This window comes from Dreissena polymorpha, chromosome 13, assembly GCF_020536995.1.
Source record: "Dreissena polymorpha isolate Duluth1 chromosome 13, UMN_Dpol_1.0, whole genome shotgun sequence".
Classification (NCBI taxonomy): Eukaryota; Metazoa; Mollusca; class Bivalvia; order Myida; family Dreissenidae; genus Dreissena; species Dreissena polymorpha.
This window is the reverse complement of record NC_068367.1, coordinates 26,411,848-26,426,502: the sequence shown is the minus strand read 5'-3', so window position 1 is coordinate 26,426,502 and position 14,655 is coordinate 26,411,848. Positions and strand designations below refer to the sequence as shown.

The 14,655-nt window shown below is 33.4% G+C and overlaps 1 protein-coding gene across 4 annotated transcripts in view; it reads right to left on the bottom strand.

The window, feature by feature from the left end:
- Nucleotides 1-14,655, bottom strand: part of LOC127854939 (ankyrin and armadillo repeat-containing protein-like) — a 92,308-nt gene that overhangs the window by 60,749 nt on the left and 16,904 nt on the right. For 2 of the 4 annotated variants that reach the window (XM_052390110.1, XM_052390113.1), the window contains exons 4-5: nt 8,565-8,597; nt 2,579-2,683 (exon numbers count right to left, since the gene is read on the bottom strand). In XM_052390110.1, coding sequence (XP_052246070.1) covers nt 2,579-2,683; nt 8,565-8,597 — 138 coding nt within the window. The remainder of the gene's footprint in view (nt 1-2,578; nt 2,684-8,564; nt 8,598-14,655) is intronic. The other 2 variants (XM_052390111.1, XM_052390114.1) reach the window with 1 other exon arrangement.

The window sequence follows — 14,655 nt, the reverse complement described above, 5'->3', positions numbered from 1 at the left end:
TGTGAAAATGCTAAAATCTACTAAAATTTCATTGAAAACATCCGCCATTTTTATCGGACTGGTTTTCTATATTTGTCTCTTTGTTTTAATGAAAGTGTTCGCAATTATAGAACAGTAAACGAAACCTGGTCTGTACCCGATTATGAGACATCGCTTGGCCTTATTGTTATTGAAGTGCGCATGGTAGCTGGCCAATCAACATTGAGCTTACACATGAAATGACGTTTTCGAATGAAACGTGAGAACGGGAGGAATTAAATTGAAAGGTGATAATTAATTAATTTGTTTTTTACTCCTAAACTAGCCTTAATGACAGCAGCGTATTTTAATTAAAAAATCATGAAAAACACGAGCGGTTTAATTGTATTATAAGTTATATTAAAGTATCGAGTTTGTAACACTTCGGAAAAGTAATTCATATAGACAACTATAAAAACGGAAGTAACCATTTTGTCTTCTTATTACTTAATTTTAATTATAATTATTATCGTCCCGAATATTGTCAAATTGAATTAAATGTGAAAACAATAAACAGCGTCTCTGCTTCTTTCTTTTGAAATTATGACTGCTTGACCCGAATGTCAGCAAGGGGCCCGTGTGTTATCGGTAACAATCAATGATAATATAAACAAAATACAGAGATATTTATTATGCAACTGTCATAATAACAGCACTATAACACATCCCGTTCAATATACCCGGGTATTACTGTAAAGCAGATACCGGTAGATGACAACACTTCTCAAATTCTCCTGGCCTTGAAAAAAAATCCAGGGTCATCACATCAAGCCGCTGGCAGAGTTCTGAGAACAAAACCACTACAAAAGTAATGCTTCCTAAATGTTACATTAGATTCGTCTGATGCAAGTTTAATGAAAATCTTTGGAGAAGAGAAGTGGACACTTCCATGAAAGCAGTGTTTTTTCACCAATATTTGCGATGTTTTGACTAAAATTGGGAAATTAGTGTTGTTGTTGTTTTTCTAAAAAATGCATCAAAATTGAAAATACAAGTGGTTTCAGTATTATATTTACTAAGGTTGAACTTTTATGGATGGGAGATGAACAAAATATTGAGATCATAAAAAAACAAGATGTGTTTGTGAAACACAATGTCCCCCTATATGATGTTTGACCTTGTAGGATGACCTTGACCTTGACCCTTCACCACTCGAAATGTGCAGCTCCTTGAGATACACACGCATTTCAAATATAAAATTGCTAGCTTCAATATTGCAGAAGTGACATTACATGCGCAATTTTGACCCATATATTGACCTTGAAGGATGACCTTGACCTTTCACCACTCAAAATGAGCAGCTCCATGAGATACACATGCATGCCAAATATCAAGTTGCTATCTTCAATATCGCAAAAGTATTCATAAAGTAAGCGATTTGGGCCACATAAATATGACCTCTGACCTTGAAGAATGACCTTGACCTTGACCTTTCACCACTCAAAATGTGCAGCTCCATGAGATACATATGCATGCCAAATATCAAGTAGCTATCTTCAATATCGCAAAAGTATTCATAAAATTAGCGATTTGGGCCACATATATTTGACCTTTGACCTTGAAGGATGACTTTGACCTTTCACCACTCAAAATGTGCAGCTCCATGAGATACACATGCATGCCAAATATCAAGTTGCTATCTTCAATATTGCAAAAGTATTCATAAAATGAGCGATTTTGGCCACATATATTTGACCTCTGACCTTGAAGGATGACCTTGACCTTGACCTTTCACCACTCAAAATGTGCAGCTTCATGAGATACACATGCATGCCAAATATGAAGATGCTATTTTCAATATAGCAAAAGTTATTGCAAAATGTTAAAGTTGGGGCAAACAGACAGACCGACCAACCAACCAACAGACAGGGCAAAAACAATATGTCCCCCACTACTATAGTGGGGGACATAAAAATAATAATTTTTTGGAAACCTTCAATAGGGAATTTTTAGCTCCCATTTGGGAAAAATATATACTATTTTCCATTGGGAATGGGTCCGGTTACCAGACCTGATTTTGATGAACAAAAACACTGTGAAAGCTTTTAAACCTTTTACCTTGAAGAAAATCTTCCTCAGGAGGAGGAATGACCGACTCATGCCTTCTGCATATCTTCTCAACGCCATTGCATTTGAGTAAAATTTAATGAAAATCTGCTAAGAGTACCGGTAGAAATATCTCCTAAATAGAGGAGACACGATCGAGGATCATAACTCAAACCTTTGACCTTCAAGTGAAGTACAGCCTTGACCTTGAATCAGCATAACTGACTCATGCCTTCTGCACATTGACTCATTGCCATTCATTATTTGAGGCAGGTTTTATGACAATCTGTCCTTGGTTATAAGAAATATTGAGCAGAGAAAAAAAAATTACAGACAGACTGACAGATGGACTGACAGAAGATGGGGTAATTCTATACCCCCCTCCCTCCTTGGCTGGGGATTAAAAACACATACATTTTTGAGATTCAATACAGTTATACAATTGATGGTATAATTAAAATGCTCATTGAGGTATTTAGATATAGCATAACATTTTAAAAGTTGGTACACTCACCTCCGTGCAAATGGAAATAGTGGTTTCCGAAATAGAAATTCTTGCATTTAAAATCTGAACTCAACATCAGGGGGGGTAACTCTCGTTCTGTTCTGCACTCATCACCTAGAACGGGTAGATCAAAAGTCTATCAGCCTCCTTCTTGGAAAAACAGGGCTAAATGCATGCCCACGAAGTGTTGTACCAGATAAGCCTTAGCAGTTTGCACAGACTTAAATCAGAAACACCACTTTCTGCCTAGACTGGAGTTTTGTAAAGAAAAGACTTCCTTTGCAGAAAAATTCCATGTAAGCAGAAAGTGTGGTCCCTTCAAACCTGAGACAACACTTTACGCACATGCATTAAGTCCTGTTTTCCCACAGCAAGACTTATAAGTACTGCAAAGAAACTTTGGAAGTTACCCAACACTTTAAAACTACGAACATTTAGAATAAAAGAATGTAGAACTTTTTACTATAAAAAATCTAAGGAAGATCATCAATTTTATTATTAATACAATAACTTACAATCAAAATTCATTACACAATCCAAGCTCACCTGTTTGCAAATAATGTTATGTTTGAATAAGATTGCTGCTGGAGTTATTACTTCAAGAAAAAAATATTGAATGTGAATAAACCAAAAACAAATTTGACTGTATCAAAAAATAGTATTGTGTTTATGCCATGAAAAGCATTTCAAACTCTACATATTTATTCAATATTGAAAATATACCAGAAGGCAAAAGGACCTAGAAAAACCAAGCTGTTTTCATAAACTTTTGTGATGTTTCAAGAACAAATATATACCACCGCAAAGATTTCATTGGAACAAATAATCTGATCAAGTTTTATGATGAATGAGCAAAAAATTTACCCTCTAGATAATTCCCAAGCTTTTGAGATTATTTGACCCATTGACGTAGTTTTTTTATATCATGTGAAATAGTTTCCAAGCAACCGAGATATCATAAGGACAAATGTTCCGTCTGATAAAATTCATGAAGATAAATTTGCCTCTTAAGAGTGTTCACAATGATTTGTTCATTTTAAAATAGTGCCCTAGTTTATTGATCCCATGTGACCCAGTTTGGAACTTAAGGGAGATATCATTGGTGTAATGTTCTCACTAAAGTTAATGAGAATAAGGCAATATATGTGGCTACTAGGGTGTTCACAAATTTTTTATTTAATTTTACCTACTTTCTGATCCCTAATGACAAGAAATGATCTCAATGACCTACTTTCTGATCCCTAGTGACAAGAAATGATCTCAACAAGTTTCATGGAGATTGAGCAATAAATTAGGCCTCTAGAGGGTTCACAAAGTTTAACTATAGTCATATGCAGGTGGACACTTTTTTCAGCGGAGTCAACAAGTTTCATCAGTAAAGGGCAAAAAGTGAGACTAGAATGTTCACTATAGCCATATCTGGAGACCTCCCCCCCCCCCGCCACCTGGCTGCCCCTGTTATTCAATGGATTGGAGCCCTGTTTTTATCTTTTAGCAAACTTCATTAAAATTTGGTCTTCTAGAGTGTTTAAAAGGTAAATGTTGACGACAGGCTTTGAAAAACCGACAAACGGTAATTACAAAACTCACCATGCCCATGTTGTGCTCATATTAGCTTATAATGGAATGGTCTCAATAAAAAGTGCAACAATGGACAAAACTTCATAAAACAAACAAAAATACCCTTTAAACCAGTCTCAAAACAGTGCCACAATAGACAACACTGCATGAAACCTAAATGCCTTTAAAACCCGTCTAAAAAACAGTGCCACAAAAGACAAAACGGCATAAAATCAAACAAAATATTTTAAACCAGTCTCACAAAAGTGCAAAACAAGACAACCCAGGATGAAAACAAAATGCCCTTTAAACCCATCTAACAAAATTGTGCCACAAAAGACAAAACTGCAGAAAATAAAATAAAAATTTTGAACCAGTCTTAAAACAGTTCAACAATAGACAACACTGCATGACAACTAAATGCCTTTTACTTGAGTTTTAATGAAAAATGAAGCAACAGACAAAACTGCCTGAATCTTTTATTTGTTTGATATTCCAAAAAATAAAGCTAAATTTAAATGCCCTGATGAGCGCATTTTTTCTTCCACAAGAAAACTGCTGACACTGCAAACAGGTGGGTGATTTACAATATACCATTGTTCAGCATTGATATATGTCTCATGAACGCTTCTTGGTGAGGATTGGGAGGTTTTGGGGCTTCTAAACGAAAACAAGCCTCAAAACATTAGGCAATCATTGATCAAAGCGAACATAAAATGATCAGAACATAACAACCCCATTAAATGTAAGAAATTGGTGGATCTCTAAAATCAGATAAGTAGCAAAGTTGTACAAACAGTCTTAACACCTATAACATCCCTAAGACAATAATATACACACTGTACAAAATCAAACAACTTGTGCATACTATGAAGAGGAGAAAGACAATATCAGAGAAACGAGGAATATCAGCTTGTATATCAGCCTCGCTCTGAGAAAAACAGGCATAAGGCATGTGCGTAAAATTTCGTCCAAAATAAGCCTGTGCACTGTGCACAGGCTTATTGGTGACGACACTTTCCACTTTCATGGTATTGATCGTTTTAAGGAATTATCTTTTTAGTAAAATCAAGTTTAGGGGGAAAGTTTCATCCCTATTAGTCTGTGCAGACTCACACAGGCTTATCTGGGATGACACTTTACACAAATGCATTTAGTTTTCCCAGAATGAGGCTCATATAGAACTTAGCAAGGAAGAAATCTGACACCTCATAACGTACATGAATAATGTGTAATTATGGTCGCTAAGCAAGTCTTGCACATACACAAAGGGCAATAACTCCCACAGCATGAGGTGCAGAACAATGGTTGTTATGCACAGAGTGCACTTCTTATCATTGAGATTTTTCAAATATGAAGTTGCAAGTTATTTTCTGAACAAATATTAAAGATGAAAATAAATTTCTGGACAAAAATTACATATGAAAATAAACAAAGGGCAATAACTCCAAGAGTGCACTACATTTCTCCTTTCATAATATTTATGAGACATTCTCCATACACAAACTAAATATGAAAATTACACAAACTAAATATGAAAATAGGGACAATAACTTCATACAAAAGAAGTTTATAGTGTAGAGTTAAAGTTCTTGTACACTGCAATTTTTTCCAATGAAATCTGGGAAATTCTTCACTATCTAGGCAGAAAGTTGTATGTCGATTGCTTTTAGTCTAAGAATTAATTACTCCTGACAAGCAAATGGGGACGCCCCAAAATAACAACACAAACAACTGAATGTAACATGCGTATGAGGATGACACAAAGGATTGAAGAACAAGTAGTTTAAATGTATGACAACGTAATGAACAAGTAACAAAATAATTTAAACATATCATCATCAGAAAAATAATCTCTGTAAAAAGCTTTAAATGATCAGGAATGCTGGCAACACCTTGACTGAAAGCTGGGAACAAATGTGTTATACGTTTAGGGAAAATCCACAATGTATAATATGAAGCATATTATGGAAGGGAAATCTGGGGTTCTGGAATTAGGATCAAAATCTTGAACGCAGGGTAAGGATTTATAAAGAATTTTTGTCAAAAATTAATTTAAATCTGTCTAATTGTTATCTTTTTCACACAAAGAAAATTCAATATTTTTACAGTTTGACCCACAATTTGCATTTGAAGTCAAATTGTATAACAGAAGTATAAGATACTGATAAAAATTGTCATGAGCATGATATAAAAAGTGTTTCTAAAAAAACATTCAAATTTTGACTTATTAACAAATTAATATTTGACAATCTTAAGACTCTTTATAAACATGGACCCAGGGATCCTTTACGCAAGCAAGCCAAACTTAGCTAGTCCTTCTGATACACTTCAATTATCAGACATTTTTGTACACATCTAAATATTAACTGATTGATTCAGAGTTACAAACCAACATTTGGACAACAGTTGCCCTTTTTGTTCTTTAAATTATTTGTGTAAAACTAATAGCAAGATTTAAGCCCTCGAGTTACTTTAAAACATAACATTTGCATATTTTTGCATTTGAGTATTATTTCAGTAAAGAAAACTATTTTGGGGGGGACTGTACAGCGGAATATAGAACAAAACTGTGGAAATATACATTTCAACAAAATGTTACCAAATTAACAACAAAACATTAAGGTAACTCACTGAATACTGGCAATTTTCTTTTCGAGATAAAAAAAGCAAACATTTAAGTGAAAATGAAAATAATACAGTTATCAGGCTTTTTCCGCTCCATTTTGGGAAAACGCCACACTGGAATTTTGGGAATTTCGCGTCGTGAAAACCCCCATTTTGGGAAAAAAATTAATCGCAAAATTGGCTCATTTGGGAAAAATTATCACACGTAAACAGTGTTTCTTATATTTCAAAGAAGCTGTTAACTGGTAAATAACGACTATTTTGATAACTTATTATTAAAATTAAACAAAATATTATGAACATGTGTGATAAGTGCAGGTTGTTTAATCTGAATTTGGGGAAAAAGCCTGGCCTTTTTTGAGGTGAAAAAAATTTGGATTTTTAGGAAAATAAGGAAAGTCTTAAATAATCATTAACATATTTTACAGTTTTTAAAACAAATTCAAGGCAACAGATAATTAAATTATGAAATACTTTCTCTTTTCTACACCGGATCAGGTTAACTTTTATATTTTAAGGTTAAAAAAAAAAAAAAAAAAATTTTTTTTTTGGTTTTTTTTTTGGAATTGGGATTTTTTTTTTTCAATTGGGAAAAAAACAACCAGATTTGCATTGGGAATGGGGCCGAATTTCGGACCCGTGGCATAGGGCGGAAAAAGCCTGGTTATTCAATAAAAACTTATATTATTCAGAATTTTAAGAATAATAACAGCTATATACCACCTTAATTGTACTTAATTCATGTACAATAAAATCTTTCAAAACAAAAAAATCAAAACAAGCACATAAAAACTGTGATTCAAACATCCTTTTTTAACAAGCAAATAAAAGTCCTTGTTATTTAACACTCAGCTTCATTGGTTGTTTCAAAGCAATAATGTAATAACAATAATTATAATAATACAATATATAATACAAATAATAATCTCAATTTCATTTAATACAAAATATTTGTTAAATCATCTTATGATAATATTAATAAAAACTATTATTATTATTATTATAGTCTTACATAAAATAATAATAACAATATTAATATTGATATAAACAGTAATAATAATAGCAAGAGACGTGTTTGTCAGAAACACAATGCCCCCTATTGCGCCGCTTTGAAATAAAATTTCAATATATCATTTGGCAGGTTTAGAAATTATCTCCCTTTTATAGCTTATTACTTCCCTTGGATTGTAATTTTTGACTTTTGACCGTGAAGGATGACATTGACCTTAAAATTTGTTTCAGATTATATCCTTTAAAAAAATATTACTTCCCTTGTGAAAATGATCTGTACCTGCCAAACGATATAAAATAGAAATTATCTCCCTTTAAAGGTTGTTACTTCCCTTGGTTTTTGTTTTTTGACCTTTGACCTTGAAGGATGACCTTGACCTTTCAAACCTCAAAATGTGCAGCTTCACGAGATACACATGCATGCCAAATATCAAGTTGCTATCTTCAATATTGCAAAAGTTATGGCCAATGTTAAAGTTTTCGGACGGACTGACATACTGACAGACAGTTCAACTGCTATATGCCACCCTACCGGAGGCATAAAAGTAATAATAATAATAATTATAAGAATAATAAAAAACCTCATGATTCAAAAGATAAACAGCAGCAGCATGCACTACAAATTAAAAACATCATTTTAATAAATCAAATAATAAAACATAAGAGGAACATCACAGGTCAAACAATGCAGCCATTAGTGGGCATCCGTATGGCAAAGGCAAAACAAGTCATGCGGGTTTGTTAAAAAAAGGCACCGACTGCTCCTGGTTACCACGGAAACGCAGTCATCACTTACTACTATGATAGGGCATCGGGGCGTGGGGGACGCCTGCCATAAAAAATAATAACATTGTTGGTTAACCTATTTATGCCTAGTGGACTCTCCCATCCTTCTAAATTGGATCAATTTATTTCCAAAATTAAGGATGTCTAGTATATTTATTTCTATATTTAGAATATCTCTGACAGAAATTCCTTTAAGCAAAAAGCGCATCCCCTGATGAGAGGCCGCATCATGCGGCGTCTCATCTGGGTCTACGCTGTTTGCAAAGGCCTTTTTTCTAGACGCTAAGCATAAATGGGTTAAGTGATTTATTAGTTCATTATTAATACTACAACTCTGGTTTCTTACTTTTTTCACATCTGTATGACCAAAACATAACATGGTTTGTAGAAGTGATTTACTCTTTGCATGCTGGGAAATTTGTTGTCTACTATAATGTTGTCTGCTGAATTTATAAAATTAGCATTTTCTTCGATTTGTTTCAACGAATACTATCAGAATAGCAAACAGTTTGGATCCTGATGAGACGCCACGTTCTGTGGCGTCTCATCTGGATTCAAACTGTTTGCAAAGGCCTTCAAAATTCAGTTCCAGCACTGAAAGGGTCAAGAAGTCAATTATAATATTACTATAAATTTGTTTTCTTAGGTATTGTTTTTTGCATCAGTGTGACCAAAGCAAAATAACATTGTTTAGGTCATACTATTTAAAATTATTTTATCTTTTCAGAATCCAGTTGCACAGGTACATCAATGACTTTAAGCTTAAAAAGGTTTAATTACAAAAACTCAATATTTCATACACTTATTGAGCGTTCCTATAAAGTGCCCTGTTGTTTTTTTTAACAGACATAGAAAAATGAAATCATCTATTTTATTTAGTTACCAGGCCTGAAACTGAAACATGACTGGAAATAATTATTTGTATCACAACAGCATTCAAAACAATTGCATTTATAAACATCATTTTCACTACATTCAAATAACATAATGCACACACTTTCAAACAAATTGTTAAAAAACACCAAACAAGAGATTAATGCATGCTAATAAAATCATCAAAGAAAGAAAACAACCTGACTGAAACATGTTTATGATATTTCCTGTACATAAATAATAAATATATGAAGAGATAAAAAAAAAATCTTATGCCATTAATATCTGGACAAATACCTATAAGGCTAACAGGAAACATACCTAGTAAAAAATAAAAGGAGAAATTCCTAGTAAAGGATAATAGAACAAATACATTTTAAAGGATAATGGGACAATACATTGTAAAGAATTAAAGGACAAATACCATGTAAAGGATAATAGAACAAATGGATAGTAAATGATAATAGGACAAATGCTTTGTAAATGATAATGGAACAAATACCTAGTAAAGGATAATGGGACAAATACCTAGTAGAGGATTCAAGGACAAATGGATAGTTAATGAAATATGACAAATACCTTGCAAATGATAATGGGGCAAATGGAAATTTAATGATCATAGGACAAATACCTTGTCAATGACAATGGGACAAATTTCTATTAAACAATGGTAGGACTTATACCCACCAGCAGAGCTCTAGATAAGGGTCATATTTTCGTAATTACGAATTATTTTCAAGTCTGTTACGAATTTATTTTTAAATCTTGTCGTACCATTAAGAATTACATAATCAAGTTATGAATATTATTTTTACATTGGTTCGTATCGATTTTTATTGAATTCTGTTCGCGACTTAAACATCTTTTCGGTGCTTATATAGAATGGTTATCGGGTTTGTTTAACAAAGCGCATTTTTTTCCAATAAAAGCGGCGTGTACAGTCTATCTGTCAAAAAACAATTTCGGCGCCCAAAGAGCGTCCTAAAAAACTGCAAAGCATGCAAAAACACGCTTTTAACATATTGTACGCAAAGTGAGCCGAAGTTGAATGTTAAGACATTATAGAAAAGATCTTATTCGATGTTGTATGTTTAGTTGCCGACACAGTTGGAAAATTATTTAAAAAAACGCGACACAACGGGTCCAAACTTAAACTAAAAAAACATTGAACGAGTGGAAGGGACTATTCCCGTGGCTAATCGTTGAAAAGATTGAAGGGGAGACCCGTTTTAATTGTGAAATATGTAAAGATTCATCTAAGGCATGCAATCTAAGCACAGTTTGGGCATATGAAGGTATTTGAAAAATAAAATTGTGTAATACTGACTAGACACTGTTGAACTCGTATAAATAAAGTTGCTAGTATGTTTATTTTGATTTTTTGCATGAAAATAACCATTATTATTTATATTTAGGTTATTTAGAAAAGTTAAGAATTATTTTCCAAAACTTAGTAGTAACGTTAAGAATAAAATTTCAGAGTTAAGAATTATTTTTGAAAATCTGGTAGTTACGTTAAGAATTTCACAAAACCTTATCTGGAGCTCTGCTGCCAGTAGTAAAGGATAATAGGACAAAATTTTATACCTTGTAGAGAATAATAGGAAAACTGCATAGTTATGGATAACGAAACAATTGTTGAATACTTGATAACAAGACATTTGTCAAGAAAGAAAACATTTGATAAATGTTCAGTATCGGTTTGCATAAAATTGTAACCATGGACTTGCACCATTTAAACATTTTAAAATACTTTTTTAATACATACTTTGTATGCAAAAGTGAATGGAAAGGACATATTTTAATATTGTGCACTCTTTTAGTCTTCTACGAACATTAAATGAAAACTAAAACATCCAGGTAACGCGAGTTTAAGATAATCATGTGAATTAACTATTTCAGGTTACGCGAGTTTAAGATAATCATGTGAATTAACTATTTCAGGTTACGCGAGTTTAAGATAATCATGTGAATTAACTATTTCAGGTTACGCGAGTTTAAGATAATCATGTGAATTAACTATTTCAGGTAACGCGAGTTTAAGATAATCATGTGAATTAACTATTTCAGGTTACGCGAGTTTAAGATAATCATGTGAATTAACTATTTCAGGTAACGCGAGTTTAAGATAATCATGTGAATTAACTTTTTAGGTAACGCAAGTTTAAGATAATCATGTGAATTAACTATTGCAGGTAACACGAGTTTAAGATAATCATGTGAATTAACTATTTCAGGTAACGCGAGTTTAAGATAATCATGTGAATTAACTATTTCAGGTAACACGAGTTTAAGATAATCATGTGAATTAACTATTTCAGGTAACGCGAGTTTAAGATAATCATGTGAATTAACTATTTCAGGTAACGCGAGTTTAAGATAATCATGTGAATTAACTATTTCAGGTTACGCGAGTTTAAGATAATCATGTGAATTAACTATTTCAGGTAACGCGAGTTTAAGATAATCATGTGAATTATCTATTTAGTTTGTTAAACATGCTCTATGTCATGCTTTATGGGACAATATTACAAGTGACATTTTTAGTCTATTATACAGACAGTGGATGGCATGACCTATTTAGTATATTATATAGCTAATTAGATTAATAATGTAGTGGTACATTCAAATATAAGGAATTATCAACTAAAATATAAGGAACTCAACTAAAATATGAGTGAGTGAATAAATCAATAATTGCACGATTCTAAATTTAGAGGTGACATGACATATTAACGTCTATTTTTAGCTACAGGGGTTTTACGCACCTTTCGCGCCTCGGTAACGTGATTCTTCATAAAACATGATAGAAATGTAGACACTTGTTTCAACAGTAAAATCATTAACTAACTAACTGGCTTTTGTTCAATACAATGCAGTGTAAAAATGGGTTAAAACACCACTGCACAAATGTTATTTATAAAATTTATTTAAGTTTATAAAATTACAGATTGAAACAAGATATGTGTTTGTCAGGAACACTATGTCCCCTTCTGCACTGCTTTGAAGCTATATATTTGACCTTTGACCTTGAAGGATGACCTTGACCTTTCACCACTCAAAATGTGCAGCTCCATGAGATACACATGCATGCCAAATATGAAGTTGCTATCTTCAATATTGCAAAAGTTATGGCAAAATGTTAAAGTTGGAGCAAACAAACACACACACCAACAAACCAACAGACAGGGCAAAAACAATATGTCCCCCACTATAGTAGTGGGGGACACAAAAAAATATGTCCCTCACTATAGTGGTGGGGGACATAAAAATAAATTGGTAATGCACTTCCTTTTCTATTTATATGTCCAATGCACTTCCCTTTCTATTTATATGTCCAGGAGAGATTGATTTTATTCTTGCAAATGATTATTTGTGTAGTTTTGCTGAAAAAATGACGTAGTAACTGAATAAATGCAACGTCATTTCACAGTATCACAGTGAAAATTATTGATCATTTTCGCTGTTTCAGTGTTTTTTTCACCATTTTGGGAATGGGGCCGGGTCCCTTTGGATTGGGAAATATCGCGTCTTTTTTACTCAAATTGGGAAATTTATGTTGTTGATTTAATGCTTAAAGGGCTGTTTGTAAAACATGCATGCCCTCCATATGGGCTGTCCGTTGTAGTTGCAGCCATTGTGTGAATACGATTTTTGTCACTGTGACCTTGACCTTTGACCTAGTGACCTGAAAATCAATAGGGGTCATCTGCGGGTCACGATCAATGTACCTATGAAGTGTCATGATCCTAGGCAAAAGCTTTCTTGAGTTATCATCCGAAAATCATTTTACTATTTCGGGTCACCGTGACCTTGACCTTTGACCTTGTGACCTCAAAATCATTAGGGGTCATCTGCAAGTCATGATCAATCTACCTATGAAGTTTCATGATCCTAGGCGTATGCGTTCTTGAGTTATCATCCAAAATCCATTTTACTATTTCGGGTCACCGTGACCTTGACCTATGACCTAGTGACCTCAAAATCAATAGGGGTCAACTGCGAGTCATGATCAATCTACTCATGAAGTTTCATGATCCTAGGCGTATGCGTTCTTGAGTTATCATCCAGAAACCATTTTACTATTTCGGGTCACCGTGACCTTGACCTTTGACCTAGTGACCTCAAAATCAATAGGGGTCATCTGCAAGTCATGATCAATCTACTTATGAAGTTTCATGATCCTAGGCGTATGCGTTCTTGAGTTATCATTCAAAAACCATTTTACTATTTCTGGTCACCGTGACCTTGACCTTTGACCAAGTGACCTCAAAATCAATAGGGGTCATCTGCGAGTCATGATCAATGTACCTATGAAGTTTCATGATCCTAGGCCAAAGCGTTCTTGAGTTATCGTCTGACAACCACCTGGTGGACGGACCGACAGACGGACCGACCGACAGACTGACATGAGCAAAGCAATATACCCCCTCTTCTTCGAAGGGGGGCATAATAAAAGTGATTTCAATATTATATTTTCTAAGGTTCTACTCATGGAGCTGGATTTGGAGATAGACATGTTTAGACTTATTAAAAGAAAATCTTTTTTGGAAACTTTAAATTGGGAATTATTAGGTCCCATTTGTGAAACAAAGATACTTTTTTCCATTGGGAATGGGTCACCCTACCGGACCCAAATTTGAATGAAAAAATACACACTGTGTTTGAAACAGTGAATTATATAATCAGTTTCAATTTACTGATATTTCTCTATAAACCACCGGAAAGCATAAAAGATAATGTAGTCATTGGTAAAGTCACTCTAACCCTTTCAAATTACTAAAGAGTGGAAAACGTGTTATTTCTTCCTAAGACGCAGCACTCTTTCTTGATATAAGATTCTGTACTTTCATTCATTAAAATCTAGAAATTAAATACTTCAAAAGCTTCCAGAGGTATAATTGACTCAGTTCTGGGTTTGTTGTCTTGTTATAACCTCAAACACAGTGCAATATCAAAATAAAAATTACCTTAATATGTATTAAGGCTAGATCTACATATCTTACCTGTTTTAAAAAAAGAGGCAATTGTGTAACTTGTATTATGCAATATTTACAAATTCATGTTACATGTTAATTATAGAACAACTTTATATTGAAAACTACAGTAAGAGACACTTGAAAAGTTAAGTAATATATGAGAAACAATGCTTAAATTAGTTATCATGTCAGATAACCAAAAAACTCAAAACAACCAACTGTTAGTCAGGAACACTCGTCAAACGTAGA